Source organism: Mesitornis unicolor, unplaced genomic scaffold (assembly GCF_000695765.1).
Source record: "Mesitornis unicolor isolate BGI_N332 unplaced genomic scaffold, ASM69576v1 scaffold27250, whole genome shotgun sequence".
Taxonomy (NCBI): Eukaryota; Metazoa; Chordata; class Aves; order Mesitornithiformes; family Mesitornithidae; genus Mesitornis; species Mesitornis unicolor.
The window spans coordinates 10529-27933 of record NW_010158005.1 but is presented as its reverse complement, the minus strand read 5'-3'; the positions used below and the strand labels follow the sequence as shown (position 1 = coordinate 27933).

Sequence of the window (17405 nt, the reverse complement as noted above, 5' to 3'; positions counted from 1 at the left end):
GAAAACAAATCTGGATAGAATCATAGAATCATTATGGTTGGAAAAGACCTTAAGATAATCAGGTACAACCATTATCTAACTCTACAATGCCCTCTTCTAAACAATCTCCCTTATAGTAAAAAATGCGATCATAACCATTTCAATATATGAAGGAGGCAAAAGCATATATTAAAAGCTTCCTCTGTTGGGTTGGGGGAAGATCCTGAAAAGCTGAAGTATCCATCGTGTTGTTAGGGGTTTGTTTTGTTTTGTTTTTAATTACTCTCATTTCTGGCAAAACTGAGCCTGGAGCAGATCTTTTCCTGCTAGAAGTAGTTCCCCAGGAGAGGGCTTCCTTTCTACACAAGCCCTGGCTCTGCCATGCTCCACATGAACACCCAGCAGCTCCGGACCAGCTGCAGCCTGATGTCATCTTCCCTCTGGTGCTCCACCAACACGTGAAGAGGGCTCTGAAAGGGCGTCCACGTGTATGGCACTCACCACACAGCTCTCAAGTGTGTAAGAGCACTCAACACTTTCTGTCAAAGTCTTGCAGCTGCAAAGCTCTCCACGGGTCAACATGGAGAGAGAAACATTTCAGTTAAAAAAACTGGACCTTCTTACAGAGCTCTTCAGGGCCTTCTGTCAACCTCCCACGCTATCCTACTGAAGCACCAGGGCTGCACCTTGCATCTCAGTGAAACACTAAACTACATCCAGAGGAGCACAAACCACCCTCGAGCAGCATCTGCCATAACTAAAGGCTGAACTCTGCTCTCAAACAGGTTGGCGTGATCAATATCTCATAGCACATCTCAGCCCAGAGGGGTCCTAACATCATGAGATGTGTTAGATTTCTGACGTAAAAACTACAACCTCCTTGCTGGGACTAAAGCTCTAATTCACCTACTTGCTACTACCCACCTACATACTACTTCACCCATGCCAGACTTAGACCTTCACACACAGAACAGTGCTAGATGTGCTACTCAGGGGGATATTCATGAGCTAGAAAAGGCCACAGAGATTAAGAAGCTGCAAAATGGTGTATCCACCAGCTAAGTGGGTAGCTGATGATCAGAAATACAATCACTCTTCCTGAAGTAACTGTGGAGGGGTCCTACTATCTATAAAAGTATGTATTAGCTTCTGGATTCCTATTAAACTTTGCTCCCTGTGATTTCGGTAGGATGAGTTTCACAGGTTATACATAATGTAAAAAATAATTAAAAAAATAAATTCATTTCAGCAGGTTTATTACTCACTGATCTTCCACTCCACTGAGAGACCCCAGCTCTTGAATAATGAAGTGAAGATGAGCATAACAGTCTCATTCATTTCCTCTGACATACAGAATAGGAAACAGAAGAAATGCTGACTAAAGTCACCTTCATAGATTTTTAAACCATTTAATGATGCCATAAAAAACTCATACCTGCCCCTGTGACACTCATTCAAGGAAATTTTCCATTAATTCCACCCTTCATTTCCCTGTTCGGCTGTACAAGCGAAGCTAATTTGTAAAATGCTTGAGGTTCTGAGCAAGTGCGCATTTTCTGCCAGCGTCACAGGTGCAAGGAAAATGCATGCACAAGGGCCATGGCATTTCAAAGGTCCCATGCAAAAAAGTCCCTGTCCCCCTGCTGAGCCGTGCTGTGCTCCTGGCTCCTGCTTCCCAGCACTGAAGACATTTCCCAGCACAGACAAGACTACAGAGAGGGTTTGTGGTTTTATGGGAAACAACAGCTACTGCACTGGGAAACACTGAAACAGAAACTGGGAAACAGCTGAGAAACAAAGAAAAAGGAAAAAATCAGACTTTAGCAACAAAAGCAGAAAAAAAATTGCAAGACAACCACCTCATCAAAACAACTAACCCCAGGAAAGAGCAGAGCTAGCCAAACAGTTTGGCCAGGGCTAGGAATCTCTGACTTCATTATTTTATCAGGATGTGTTAGTAGGCGAGATGGGGGAAGGAGGGAGTGGTATTAAATTTCAGTGTATGTACAATTATGGTGTTTAGAAAAAACACTTTGCTTATCACCACGTCCTTCACAGTTGGCCAACACTTAAAAAGTATCTGATTAAGTATTTGAACAACTCTGTGCAGTCCAAAAGGGCTCCTAGAAGGAAAACAAGAGAAAGGGAAGTTTGAATTCAGCCTTCTTTTCTATGTTGGGTTTTTTTGTTGTTGGTTTTTTTATGTTTGACACACACTTTTTCTATTTTTTGTTTTATTTTCTTCAAACATGGTGAAGCTGTGCTGTTTCCAGATGATCATGACTTTGAAATGACAACACAAAACCAAATACACTTGGAATGAAAAGTGCTAAACAAATCTTTGCACCATCTTGCAGATTCTTCCCCGTGTTTCCTCCCAAAACAAGTTATCCCATGTCCACTTCCCAACCTCTGCCCTAATAAACTTCTGAGCCGTCTCCTTCCGATGTCTCCATCACCAAGGTCAGCTACAGAACAACTGGGACAGCTACTCACATTTCACTGGCACCACACTGCAGAGAAAGACTGCAACAAACCCTGCCCAGCAGCCCTAACCCACCAGTCCTGCTCAGGGCTCCCTTCACTCTGAAGACTGACACCATTTCACAGAGCCTTGGAGCTGGGATACTTTCCCATCCATTGTTTTCACATTGCTCAGTGCACCCATTGCAGTGATACCTGATCCAGTGCACCCTGCACGTAAAGTGTGCGTGTTTCCACTCAAAGATGATCTCTGCACCATTCTTTTAAAACATGTAGGGGACCAGTCAAACAAAACCTATGACAACTACTACATTAAACGTCCAGCATGTTGATGCTAGTTTGCAGAGACACCATCTTAGCTAAGCAGGACTTAGCTAAGATGAAGAAACACCACCACCACAAAACAAACCCCCGAACCAACCAACCAAAAATGCAAAAACAGCCAAAGAAAAATCCAAACCCAAACAAAACAATCCTTCAGCAACTTCAACACACGTTTACTTATATTCTGTTTCAGTCCTATTTAGCGCACAGAAAAAGAAAAACCTCAAACACAATTTACATTATTTCCTTTGGTTTAATTCAAAATTTTAAGAAAAACAGCTATCTATTCATTGTATCTTATCAATGTCCCCTCTACTAGATGGCAGTTTGCAGGAAACATCATTTGTGTTGCTCTCCTTGGACATTATAGATTACATTATAAAAAACAGCTGAAGCGTGAGTGTCTGATACCAAGTGGTAACCAGTTCAGAATCATGTCCCTTCAGAACCAAAGCAATAAGACCAGACATTTAAAGCATTTAAGCAAATATTTAAATAAAAGGGATAAAGGTATTTTGCAGTGCATGATCAAAGGTTTGAGGAACAACTGACAGGCCAAGGAGCACCAGCTCTCCTGGTTGAATATCAACTGCCAGGAAAATGCTGTCCATGTGAAAAAGTCCAAATATTTATCTTATGACAGATTTTAAAAGGCTAGATAAACTTGCATCTTAGATTTATTTATTTTTCAGCAAAGAGCACTCTCAAATCTTATTTCCTTAAAGCACAACAAGTATATACCTAAGTGCTTTGCTAAGAAGATCTTTGTCTGGCAGATCATTTATGGTTTCTAGGAACAGGGTGACAAACCTAACTGTAAAAATTCTCTGACCCATGAATAATCCTTATTCATGTAAAAATAAGCCAAAATAATGATTACTCATTTAGTGGCATACAGAAGACTCCAGATTAAATAATTTTATGCATCAGGCAAGAACCCTGAGCGCTGGCTGGGACAGAAAACTTGCAGGTCAGATCAATGGACAACCTCTTTCTGGTAGGTCCAAGCTCAGCCTGGCCACCCCATGGGGGACTGCCAGTCCCGTGGCACTGCCGAAGCCCTCAGCTCCTGGGAACTGTTAGGAAACTGAGTAATTGCCAGCAAATTTCAGCATAATGTTGGGGGGCAGAACACTGCTTCTTTATAGAAAGATTTGAAAGATCAGTTCTGCAAACAGGGATGGGTCTTTGAAATACGTTAAACAAACCACTGGGCAACACTGGGGCAAACTGACTAGAGGGATATTCCTTTCTTTAAGATTTTATAGATGTTTAAAACAAACAAAACCATCCAAGATTTCTTCCCTCTCTATAAAAAAATATGTATAAAATGAAGTATACTTTACTGCAACATATACATAAATATATAATGTATTTACAATCATGCATATCACTACAAAGTACTATGCAGGGGAGAATACTGCTTTCCCATATGGGGTATAGATTATAGCTGGACAGAGCAGACACACACACACACACGAGCATCTGGCTCAGTATGCACAGCCCACTTGTGAATTTACACAATCCTCAGAGCTGCAAAGCACACACTAAATAATGCAATACAAGTTATGATGGCACAAAATACCCGCTTGCCTCTCCACAAATGAGCCGAATAGTTGTCTTGCACTGGTCAGATCCTCCAGTCAAAATAACAGGTTTTGAAGTTTTAAAGCATGACTCACTCCTGCCTCCAACATATCTTCACTTCAGAAACAATCCAAGTGTTTTTAACATTTACTGATGAACTGAGAAATTGAAGGTACATAGATTGATTGCTTGGACTGACCAAAAATCTATAAATCAGTGTATTACTTACAGTAAGCCTATAAAAGACTTGCAACATGGTTGGGTCAACACACCAGAGTTGGTGTTGGTTATTTGTACGCCCCAAATAATTATCAGAACAGTTTAACAGACTTTAGAAATATTTTAGAATAAACCCATTTTTTTCATTTCCTGCTTCACTTACTAGAGGATATCATGGAGTCTCTGATGGGACCATCAGTATTACATGAGGGTAAACAATGAAATCAAAGTAGACCGAAAAGCAGTATAAACATGGGCTTCATTGCACTCCTTGAGGGAGTGGAGCATCTCCCTTGTGAGGAGCGGCTGAGGGAGCTGGGTCTCTTTAGCTTGGAGAAGAGGAGACTGAGGAGTGACCTCATTAATGTTTATAAATTTGTAAAGGGTGAGTGTCAGGAGGAAAGAGCCAGGCTCTTCTCTACGATGTCAAATGATAGCGCAAGGAGAAATGGGAGCAAGTTGGAGCATAGGAGGTTTAACCTGAACATAAGGAGAAACTTTTTTACTGTGAGGGTGACAGAGCACTGGAACAGGCTGCCCAGAGAGGTTGTGGAGTCTCCTCTGGACACATTCAAAACCCACCTGGACGCCCTCCTGTGTAACCTAGTCCTAGATGATCCTGCTCTGGCAGGGGGGTTGGACTGGATGATCTTTCGAGGTCCCTTCCAACTCCTAATATTCTGTGATTCTGTGATTCCCTGACATCTTTTTATTACCACATGCATACAAAGTTATCATTGCATGCATTACTTATGTTGTAAGCAACTTGCCTGTCACACACAGATTCACAAATACTGGGTCCATGCCTTTGCCTGTCCTCCTTTCTGGGATGAATGTCAAAAAAGATTAGCACGATCCCCAGGAGTCCAGTTTACAGCAGGGGAAGCCCCACAGCTGTGTTGCAAGGGTAACGACAAGATTCACAAAGGCGGCTGCAATGTTAGACACCTGTCAGAAAGGAAGAAAGAGGGAAATTGCCAAGACCTGTTTTTCAGTTGTACAAAAAGTCACTTCCCCTGGTATGGAGACCACTGAACTTCCTTACAAATGCTGGAGTAACTAAGGGCTTCTGCAAGATCCCCAGAGATTAGATTATTAATGATAATTATGATTTTGCATTAACTGGGTCACTAGGGATTAGAAATGTGAGATCAGAAGAGGAAAACCAAAACTAAACACCTTTCTTGTCTTTTTATTTCCTCATTTCTTTTTATTCAGCTACACATGTTCTGGTTTGCACAGGCTGGACAACAGCTTCTTATTTTGCTCATATGTTGGGGATAGAAACACTTACCTAGAAAAAACATGGTCTTACTCCAATCTTCTTAATCCTCTCTTCAAGGCAGATGTCATTCAAAGTTTGTGATTTGGTTATTAACCTATGGGATCTGCAAGTGTTGACAAGTCAACAGCTCTTCAGAGTTTTTCCATGTCAATTTCAGAATTAGTTTCACAATATTTTTCCCCATTTCAGCCCCAGGAAAGAAATCAATCTTCACTCACAGCAGTTAATTATGCAAAAGGGAGTGGGTAAAAGCAAATTAAGACTACGTTTCACAAAGATAATTTTCCCACGCTCTCCACACTTGGTGTACTGACATATCTCAAAGTGTAAAAGGTGCATTTATACCTTTCAGAAAGCTTTCCGATTATGCCATTTGGGTATATGACAGATGTCAAGAATCTAGCATCAAACTTTTGAGACTGAGAAAAGACAGTTATGTGTAAATTAGAGACTTATAATACCAAAGTTATTTTAGTATAAGCTCATTCATTGGCCCATGCTTTGTCAGGAGACAGTCTTGCCATTTGATCCACAGAAGTCAAGGATAAACTCAACTCCTTTAATGGAAACTGCCAAACAGTACGTCTTACTTCATAATGTCTCAAACCTTGTATTCTTTTCAGGTGTTATGATATTTCATATTCATTTAATCTACTCAGCTGCTCTCTTTAGTGTGCACTCTTTTCCTATTCATAATTATAAAATTAAGAACGTCAGACTTTTAGCAGATTCATCTGTTCAAAAACCCCCGATCTGAAGGAAAAAACCTGAAGGAAATTCAAACCAAAGTTATATACAGAGACCTTCAAAAGCATGGGAACAGGAGGAAAAAACCATAACACCCCACACAAGGATAAAACAAAGTCGTCACAGAAGTCAACTGAAGTATTGAACTCAATCTAACAGTGTTCAGTGCACAGCTTCTGAAACAGGTCAGCCTCCAAATAGATAATTACGAGATACTACTAAGAGTCTTGATTGCTTCTTCCAGTGTTTCATCACGATGTTATGTTGAGAAATACCATGTGGCTTTGGGTCCAGTTCAGTGTCAACTAGGCAAATTAGTTCACTCCCACAGGTTAGATCTGGCTCCCGATTCAGCACCTTGACCTCAGAGCAGTACTCAGGTCCACTTCTCACATTTTTATTGAGGCAAGAAAACTATTATTGTTGCAACTTCAGCATTAGGGAGAAGGGAAAATTCTACCTATTGATGAGATTCATCTGTCCTGAAGCTTAAGCAATTGTACATAAAAGAGATAGAACCAGTTAGGCAGTAGATAAGACCAGAGTTTAGGTTACCGAAACTGAGTTTCTCACTCTGCCATTTCGTTTCAGTGTGATTTTCCAACAACATCACAGCTGTACATTTACTTTCCACTCCTGGCTTTTCCATCTGCATTTCTGGACTGCATTCCCCTAAAGACACATACTTGGTATGTGAATCCATACAGTTTTGTGTAACCTTGAAACCTCATTAACAAGCCCCATACAAAGCACTCAAGTTGGTGCATGCTTAACCTAAAATGAAATACAGGGGAGAAGGACAGACTCTCCTGTACCATGAGGAGCACAATCCCCCATGTCTTGCACAACAGGGATGCAACAGTGACAGCTGTGGTGACTGTCTCTTATCTACAAACAGACAGTAAGTGCTCCCAGTCAATTTCAAGACACCATGTGGATCTGCCAGTTTGAGCAAGGCCTGTGACATGCAGAAGTGAAGTTGTCACAGGAGGTACACTGTGAGAGAGCTGGGTATCAGGAGCTCAAGCATTGAGCACATGTCACTTCCTCTGAGTTGAGCATATGTTCCCAGTTAGATACTTCTAATTTCTATCAGGAAAGAGGCATTTTTGATTTCTTTCTCAACACTGTTTTGACATAAGCTGTAACTACCAGTGGTACATGTACCGGACCTCAGAAATTCCTAGTCTGGATTCCTGACCTGGATGAGTTACTGCTGTGTCCTGCACTACAAGTCACAAGTGTGAGGATTTGCCTTATCTCCAGTACAAAAGCAGAATCCCAGGAACTAATCTGATCCCTCTACCAACAACACATTTAAAGGAAGATTACCTCTTCCACAAAGACTCACTGTCCCTCAGTATGTCTGTTTTCTGCTGGTTGTTTCTACAAAACCACTGTTGATCACTGAGCAAGACATTCCCAGAGGAATTGCTACACTTTCTCACCAGCCATGAAGAATGAAGCACACGCATTTCCAAGTCACATGTAGAGTCAAGAAAAAACAGATTAACTCAAGCACTAATTTCATCGGTCCCATCATGAATATCTATGAGACGCAGCAAACAAATTGTCTCCTCCTTACTAGTTTTAATTGCACTTCATCCTGCATTTGCAAGATGCTAGACTGGACTTGAATTGTCAGCATTTCACAACAGGGGAAAGATAAAAAGTCTTACCCACGCAGAACTTATACATACACATACAAAAAGCTGTTTTCCAGAGATTTCAATCCAATTCACCAAATTAAGGTTAGATAAGTATAAGAAATTTTAGGTGCTTATCTGATCAAAGTCTCCAAACCACTGTCATTCATCACAAAATTTATAATCAATTTAATTCAAATAAAGCAGTGACTGATTTTGGTCTATTGTTTTTTTAGTGGCTCATCAAAATTATTTCTTGATTGCAAACCAGATACACCTCGTAGCCAGTAAACATTTCAGAATGCTGATTTACCAGTTCACTGGTATCTGAATATATGGCACACAGCTTCTCTCTCAAACTTTTAGAACACAAATATTAATAATTAACAACTATTGCACTCCTTTGTAAGAGATCAAGCAATTAGTTCAGCTGGCTATGCTTAAATCTACTAAAACAAGTAGAAGCATTGCAGCTGGTCCACTCCTGCCATACAAACATGGTTTTGGGCAAATGAACTCTTTTCTGATAAACACATCCCTTTTAGCTTTTATCCATAGATACACCTGAAAGTTTGTTTCTGTTACTCTCAGAGGCCATAAAAACCCCATTTCACCTGAACTACTAAGTCCCTTTCTAGAAACAGAATTCACTGCTCCTCCCAGGTCTCATTCCATAGAATAGTAAGACTTAGTATTACAGAAAGGGAAAAAGAAAATGAACCATACATACGCTTTCCACTACCAAAGTCTCATCTTACCAGAGAACTATATACTTGTGAAGCAAACAACAAAATTAACCTTAGAGAATAGTCTAGAGCTATATTCCCACATTCAGCACACAGACAAATTCAGTAAACAGTTTTCTTAAGGAAAGTTATTGCATCATTTTCCAACTGCATTGCAATCTATCATTTGAAACATTTGTTTTGTTTCATCGGATGCTTATCTGTCCCAAGTGACAAGAACGTACTGCTTATTACTTTCTCCGGTCCCATAGCCAGCATATAACCCAGCAGTAGGGGAAGGAGATAAAACTGTAGTTTTCCATCTATGTATGTTTTATCATATAGTTTCCTGATTTTCCTAATATGTTTAAGAACATATTTCTGCAAGCACACTGCTAAGGAATAAATGAAAGCTACTATTTGGACATATTGCCATAAATATTTGTACATGCAAAAGCATTCTGCTAAATATTCCTACAGGACTGCCAGTGAAAACACCAGTGAAACACCCAGAGCAGGCATCACTGCCACTCATGTCTCACAGTGATGCTATGTGAATATGCAGGACAGCGACACTGCCCTCTTTCAAACATTTCCCTCCCCTCCTCTTTGCTTTCCCTGAGCCTTTACAGGATTCCTGTACTTATGCATCAGCTGATAAAAACAACTTTTAATCATCTGTGTTGGCATACGCAGGCAACTAACAGTACATTCTGAGCCTATGTCTTTGGCAACACATCCTAAAATTTAGCAACAGCCAAAGCTTTGATTCGTAAACCATAAGATCAGTGATGACCACATAGATCTTTTCAGCTTTTACTCTAATTTCTCATCTAATCTGCACATAAAACACTCCAAAGATTATGTCTTGCCCACTTCCTTTAGCAAAACAAATAACGACCAACTACCAAGACTGCTTAAAACATTTTTCCTGCCTACCCTAATATTTTCTGTCCTTAGTTTCGGGAATTTCAATATTTCAATAGCCCAGAAACTTTATAATTTGAGGAGAAACATACAGTAAACATAAATGAAGAATAATAAGTATCTAAAGATGATGGGGTTTTCCCCCCTCAAACTAAATACTTCAGGCTGAACTAAGTGATTCTGTAAAACACATTTGCATAGAGCAAAAAGATGCTTTTTATGCATAAATAATGTTCACCTTTTCAGCATGTATTTTACAAGTAGGAAGAATTTCCTAATCTGTTGAACAACACCCACTTTTTCCCAGGGAAAAACAGTGTATGCACTATTTTTGAGTTGTGTAAAGAATACCAGAGTAGAGAAACAGTTCAAATAGAAAAACATATCTCTGGCAGAGGACAGTGTAGTAAGTTAAAGCCACTTATCTTACGGATTCTCCAAGTATGGGTGCATGCCTTGCCCATAGTGTCTGCATGACCTCTCCAAATAATATCCTGAACTACTGTGCTACAGCCAGCATTCATTACATGTGGAAACAACTCTGAAAAAGTATACAGGAAAAACCTCGACAAGTCTGTAGCCCACATCTGCATATGGTGAGAATTGATGGAGCCTTTGCAACACAAACAATGCCCCAAATCAGCTCTCCACACAGAGAAAGTTTCCAACGATAAGGGACACATGTAAGGCACGTTCTTTTAAGAACCTGACTCCCATTAAGCAGCTCATTGTTCATAAAGGGAATGGTGTTTACACAGGAAAAAATCCAGTTTCAACAAATCTGAGCTTCAACAGATGTTTCCTTCTATCTAAGCAAAACAAGTTTGTGACCCATTTCTGCCCAATCAGAAAGCTTCAATACTAATTATACAGGAAAAAAATCCCAACAACTCTGTGCTCAGAAGAATGACCTTGGAAAACAAATTCAGAAAAAAAAAATTTTCAAAATTGCAGTTGCTACTAAAATTAATTAACTTTAAAAATTTAGTGTTCTCTAAAGAGAATGCTTTATGATCTGCGTCTGAAGGGATAAAACATGATAAATATAATTTTGGTTTGTTCTGGAAAGAGAAAGTAGGGCAGGTCGTTACTCACACGGGTCTGTCACAATTGCTCTCCTCAAATCAATTTAACCTTTCTTCTCCAGACCTCCCCCAACATCCCTCCAAAACTTATGGCTGTTCTTGGCTTCCTCAAATCTCTTAATCTCTCTCTTCCTCTGTACAGAGCAATCAAATAATAGAAGTGGTTGAGCAGAATATGAAAGATGCACGTCTTTTTTTTTTTTTAATTAGTACTACCAGTACACATTAATCACAATCACAGCACCTATAAGCACTTTGTAGAAGGATGAAGAATCTCAGGCTTTGCCAAAGTCTGTGCTATTGGCATTGCACTGTTACACACCTGACTGTCTCACTTACCATCACAAAAAGGTTTCAGGATGTGTCTGGTGGTACCATACTGTTACAGAGCAACGCTGGAGCAGGGGACATTCTGTTGCAAAACTGAATGCTGCCAGGGCAGCACTTTCAAGGGAGCTGATGCATTTTCTGTATCCAACAATACCTTGCTCCAGATGATGAACTGAGATGGACAACATTTCAGTGAGAATTTTATCCAGTTTTTTACAGCCTTTACAAAAGGCTTCTAGAAGCCCAAGAAATTAGATCAGCAGCTAGATACAAGCCTCAAAACTAAAGCTAAAATATTCTTAATCATGAGTATAACAAGTGTAGTCAGTGCATGCAACGTTCTGTGCCCATCTTTGCCTCCACGACTCCCTTCTTCACTAGATTTCACTCACACTATTTCTTGTCCTAGCTATTTTGTGAGCATTACACCAAGTATATCCCACCTCTGCAATGTTTTATGCACAGCATGCTCAGCACTGAGTTCCTTACCCCAGCTGAGGCCCCTGCGTGTCCTGAGATTAATATTACAAGACAAGGCTGTAATCTGGCAGCAAAGCAATGCACCATTATTACAGCCAACATGAATATTAGCAGTGTGAAGGATAGCCCACTGAGACACATTTCAAATCTGCCTATCAAACAACTGTAGCAGAAGGTAGAGGTGGTTTTCTCCCTCCCCCTGTAATCTTATTTGTCCTTGAAATAGATCTTAAGTATAATCTCAAACTGTCAGCATTTCTGTAAAGAAATACCAGCTCAAAACTAATTGGATTTGCCAGAGAATCACAGCTAAACATTTCTGCAAGCTCCAACAGCTGAACAGCTAGAGAAAAAAAACCTTCTATGTCGGAATGTGTAAGAATATGAAAGCTCATTTCAAGAGGAATATTTCACAGAATCACACAGAACGTTAGGGATTGGAAAGGACCTCAAAAGATCATCTAGTCCAATCCCCCTGCCGAAGCAGGAACACCTAGATGAGGTTACACAGTTCCTCTGACAGTAAGTAGTAAAAAGACAATTTGTTCCACAGTTCAAACCTGCTCCCTTAGCAACATAATGACGTGGTGTGCCATAGCTAAGGTTATGAGAGCTGCTCCGTACAGACGATTCTCTGCAGTTAACTGTTCAAACATTGTCACTTTGGGCTAATCCGAATTCAATTACTAAAGGTTTGCCTATGCAAACTTGTTGTTTTAAACTTAACCAAGAATAAGAAATTGGGGGGAAAAACCTAGAGAAGATATATACATATATGTTGAAAATTGCAGTGATGTTTGTGTCACTTACTTTAAAATAACAGTCACGTAGAGTTTTAACATTTATATTTTGGAGAACTGTAGCACTCAGCAACATTATTTTCTGCATTTGCACAGATGGCGACCAGCATGCCCGTGGCTGAGGAATATAAGTAAACTTTGAACCTGAATCCTGAACCATGTTTTCATCTGGGGCAAAAGCGATTTGAGATGATGTCATGATTATAGAATCAACGTCAATACTCAGGAGTTACATGCTCTCCTACCTGTTGGCTTATCAACACCAAGGAATCCAGCCTGTCCCAGGGTTTTAAATACTTTGTGCGCTGGGAACTGTCCTTCTTCTTCCCACTTGTCCACAAAGGGATTAATCTCCTTGTCAATGATCTAGATTTGAAAAATAAATTTTAAAGGTTATTAAAACAGACACTCCCAGAGAAACACCTTTGACTACTTCTGTCTAGAAAATTTAATTTTAAAAGAAAAAAAAAAGCATACTAGGACATTTCGAAAGTGCGTTAATTTTCTTACTTCCTGTTGGAGATCCTTACTCTCGACCCACCCACAACTATTTCAACAGATGCAATGAGGCAAATATAAATAATTCATTTAGCAACTACAACTGCTACAACAGGAAGTCATCAGGTTTAAGCCTCTCCAAGACCTATGAAAATGGCAGTTCCCCCTCACCACTTGTTACCTTTTTGGGTATAGTTTCTAGAAAGTGACAGGAAGGGAAATCCAGATTATCTTCAAAGAGACCTTTGCCAAAGAAGGTTGATGATCTGCTCACGATGACCACACACAGTACACAAGACTGGCAAGTAGGAGAGACCTCATTTCCCCTCTCTGTGCCTGAAATGCTCTCAAGGATGTCAGCGCTGTTCAGGGCACTTGTGTCCTGCTTGTGTTTAGACTTCCCTAGGATCTGACAAAACATGTACTGGAAAAACATGGTCTTCTTGCAGATTTAGAGCATTTTCAAATCTAGCTCCTGGGCAACTCTCAACTGGGCTATTGCTGCACACCTTCCAAAAGTCTGTGTCCTAAGCTACCCAGCTACTGCCCTTGCTGTATTCTGTCTGCTGTCTTTCCTTCCAGGTGTTGAAAGTATAATGCATCTGGAGCACAGCCACTACATTCTGTAACATTTTCAGGTTTCAGAGCACAAGGGTTGGACATCACACCCCACAAAGTCCCATATTTCCAGTTATAGGAAGGGAGCAAAATGAGCAACCTGCAGTTTTGCAGCTGACCTCTAAGCCTGGAAGTAACTCCCGAGCCAAAGCTCTGTGCCAAACAGCCTCACACCATGGGGTGCACTGGGGGTTTGGGCTTCTGCCACCTCTTTCTTGCTGCCTACCAGTCTGGTAGGAGGCAGACATGGTTTCAATAGCTCTGAAAGGAGTCGGTACAGTGCCCACCTCTGCCCACCTCCACAAGTCAAACCAGGGGTTGGGCACAGTCTGCTTCGGCCAAGTGCACCACGCACCCAGGTCAGCAGGCACAAGAGGGTACAATGTTGAAACAAAAAGCCACTATCCTCCTCCCAAACCAAACCATACCAAAACACACACCAATTCCCAAGAGAAAGGTAACGCCTCTAATCTGTGAACACAATTTTGCTGCTACACTGTTTCGTGAAGATAGAATTTATTATGTTAAGAACTTACTCCTCTTAGTCTTTTCTCCACACTAAACAAAGAAGTCCTGTGGTGCTAACTATTTCTTTAGCTGGAAATAGAGACCTCTCCCTCCCGGACTGCTGTGCTCATGAGACCCTGCAGAGTCTTCTTCTGAACTATCTATTTATTGCACATTCTTCAGAGAATTTCAGCCCATATATGGCTGCTTTCTGCTTCCCAGTCAGCCACAGAAATAAGGATACTTCATTGTTGGTAACAGAAAAGTCACTTTTTCACTTCTCTCATCTAATTCTGAGAAATGTATATACTGAATGTTTAACTCATTCAGTAAGTATCATCTCTCTCTCTCTTATACTGAATCACATAGGCCTCCTGATCAATAGTAACAAAATATTCACCAGAAGAGTATCTAGGAGAGCCCATGTTTAATTTCTACATTGCCGTATACTAGGTGCTCAGATTCCAGGACACTGACCCTCACCGTTGAGTTACAGGTGATGAAACACCTTTTTCATTGTAATAACATCTGGTAGTGCTCATCAGATAACATCCAGGGAAACGCCTGGAAGAGGTTATGCAGTACATACAGAAAGTTATCCCAATGTTTTCATGGATCTTGGCAAAAGAATGAAGTGAATGTACTAACAGAGTTCTGTGCTTGTTGTGGCTGGTACCAGGCCAAGGGTTTCACAGCCTACATACAAAGCTACCTTTGAAGTTAAACAGAGTCAGAAGAATGACTAAGGCATGAAATAAGCTATTTTACAGTATTTCTGCAGATTATAACCTGCTTGCTCCTGTACTGTTGAGTAAAATTCAAATTGTTTAGCAGAGTTGAAGTTTAATTATTACCAGGTGAAATTTGCCACGGTGAGTAAAAAAAGATCGCCCTTGCATGACCCAACAAAAATAAAGTCAACCTCACAGCACAAACCACAAATGGTGCATGCCCCTAAGCTCAAGAAAAAAAAATTAATACCACAGTCCAGATACTGACATCCAGCTTTTCTCTTAGTCATTGGATCATTCACTTTAAAATGTACTTTTGCAAAGAAATTAAATAGGTCCTGTCAAAAGTTTTTACACCTCAGACACAAACTGTTTGCAAAAACCACACATGCTATTTACAATCATAAGAGGATTTGAGGAAGACCTCCCCTTTTACTACTACATACAAACATAAGCCACATGGCTGGAGAACTGCAGTGCTCAGCAACTGGCTGATGCTTCAGTCCTGACTACACAGTAATCATTGCTAAAACATTCCCAAAGGCAGGTTTATTTCAATATTGGTCAAATAATGCTGCACACCTAACCATTTGATTTACCCCTCATATCTGTGTCCCCAAAGAAATACTTCACACTTTAATTACTTTAAATCTTGACTAATTAACTTTAAAATTATTTATACTTTTTTGCATGCCACAGCTTTTAGAAGCAAACACTAAGAGCTGCAGGCACGAATTTTGCAAGCACCTTAACCTGTATCATAAGATATACATGCAGTGTTTAGCAAATATACAGAAGCAAGCTTTGAGCAGTACACAAGCAGCTGGTCTGCTTATTTGTATATTCTTTATTATGAGAAATGTGGAAATCATAAATGATAGCCATTAGACTTGCATCACTAGGATACTGACTATAACAAGACCTAAAACTCCTCTCTGTACAAACATTAAACACTGCATACTACAGATGCTCACAGATATTCCCAGCTACAAAGGAAATCTTTTGACCTGATCTAGCTGGCCAAATCTCAACGGCATTTCAGATGTAAAGTTTATTTAGGAGCCGTATATCTTTCCCACCTGCTGATAAAGTAGCAATAAACCATAACGGAAACTCTTATTTTTCTGACAGCGAAGGCACAGTAAGTCTCATGTATGGCACTGGTGTTTTTCTCAGGATGCTTCAACCAAACCATGAAGATGCAAACCTAAAGGACTCTGCTCTGGAGTCAGCCTTGGTTTAGCCTTCTCCCAGCAAGGCTTTGGGCTGCTCTCTGGGGAGCCTCCAAAAGAACGGCTTCAGGGCTGGTATCAGTCGTGAATTAGTTCAAAAAAATACTATGGAAATTTGCCCAGTCGGAAGCTGACTGAGCCAATAAACTCACTTCGTGTTGAATGACGGCAAGAAAAATAAAAGTGTTTATTTAAAATAGTCTTGATAAAGCTTTGTAAAAAGAGCACCTGTAGCTTCCTGCCCAGGAACGAGGAAATGCAGTGGCAGGGTTGGGGAGGTTGACAGAGACAGAAGTTCAGATTATTTTTTTTTTTGTTATAAGTTTCTCTCTAAAACAGAACAATGAAAATATCTCCCCTAAACATTGCCAGATAGTTGCAAACTTATTATTTTCCACTGGAAGTTAGTACACTATTTAAATGAGAAAAGAAACAAAAACACACATTTTGGGATTTTCCTTCACATGATGCTCAGTATTTTGTGCTGATATTGTACCAGCACCTACCCAGAAACATTAGCGATTGTCATTTAATTCTCACTGTATTCTAAAATAAATGCACTATCTCTACAACAGCAGAAATTGTAATTTAATTAATTAGGGTACTGAGAGCATGTATAGGTGTCCTTTACAGCAAATAAAGACACATTTCCATTATTCACCAGCAAGTATACCTTCTATCAAGCAATTCAAATCAGAAGTTAAAGGCTATACCACTTCTACACACAATACCTCTCATAATATCCCTTATAATACTATATAGTGGTAATATATTTCAGCACACAATCAGCAAGATGATGAACCTTGAAAAGAAGAATAATAAACTGAATTCTTACAAAATGACATACATTTTTACTAAAGCTTTCTGTGAATTACACTTAAGCTGAGATCAGACTTGCTTACTAGAAAAGCAAAGGAAAATGTCTGAGAAAAATGAATTTTATATTAAGAAGATCAAATGGATTTAGTGGTACCACGTAACTGTACCATATTATGTTACAAGGGGCACTTTTTTCCTTTAAATGAAGTTACTGCAATTGAACTTACCTCCATTACTATAATAGCCAAAGATGACACAGCTAATGGAATCTTTAACATAACAGAAAAGCAAATAAATAAGCAACAAACCACTAATGACCTTTCTTCAGTGGTTATATCTAGACATTAGCATACGGCAGGCTTGAAAGGAAGGAGGTAACAGA

General features: G+C 39.9%; 1 protein-coding gene across 1 annotated transcript in view; it reads right to left on the bottom strand.

Moving 5' to 3' along the window:
• The window catches only part of LOC104538818 (probable acyl-CoA dehydrogenase 6), a gene marked incomplete at its 3' end in the record, with an annotated part of 55533 nt that extends 38277 nt beyond the window's left edge, over positions 1-17256 (bottom strand). Inside the window, exons 1-2 of the mRNA XM_010182162.1 lie at positions 17251-17256; positions 12864-12984 (exon numbers count right to left, since the gene is read on the bottom strand). Of these exons, the coding sequence (XP_010180464.1) occupies positions 12864-12984; positions 17251-17256 (127 nt within the window). The remainder of the gene's footprint in view (positions 1-12863; positions 12985-17250) is intronic.
• Positions 17257-17405: the final 149 nt, after the last annotated feature.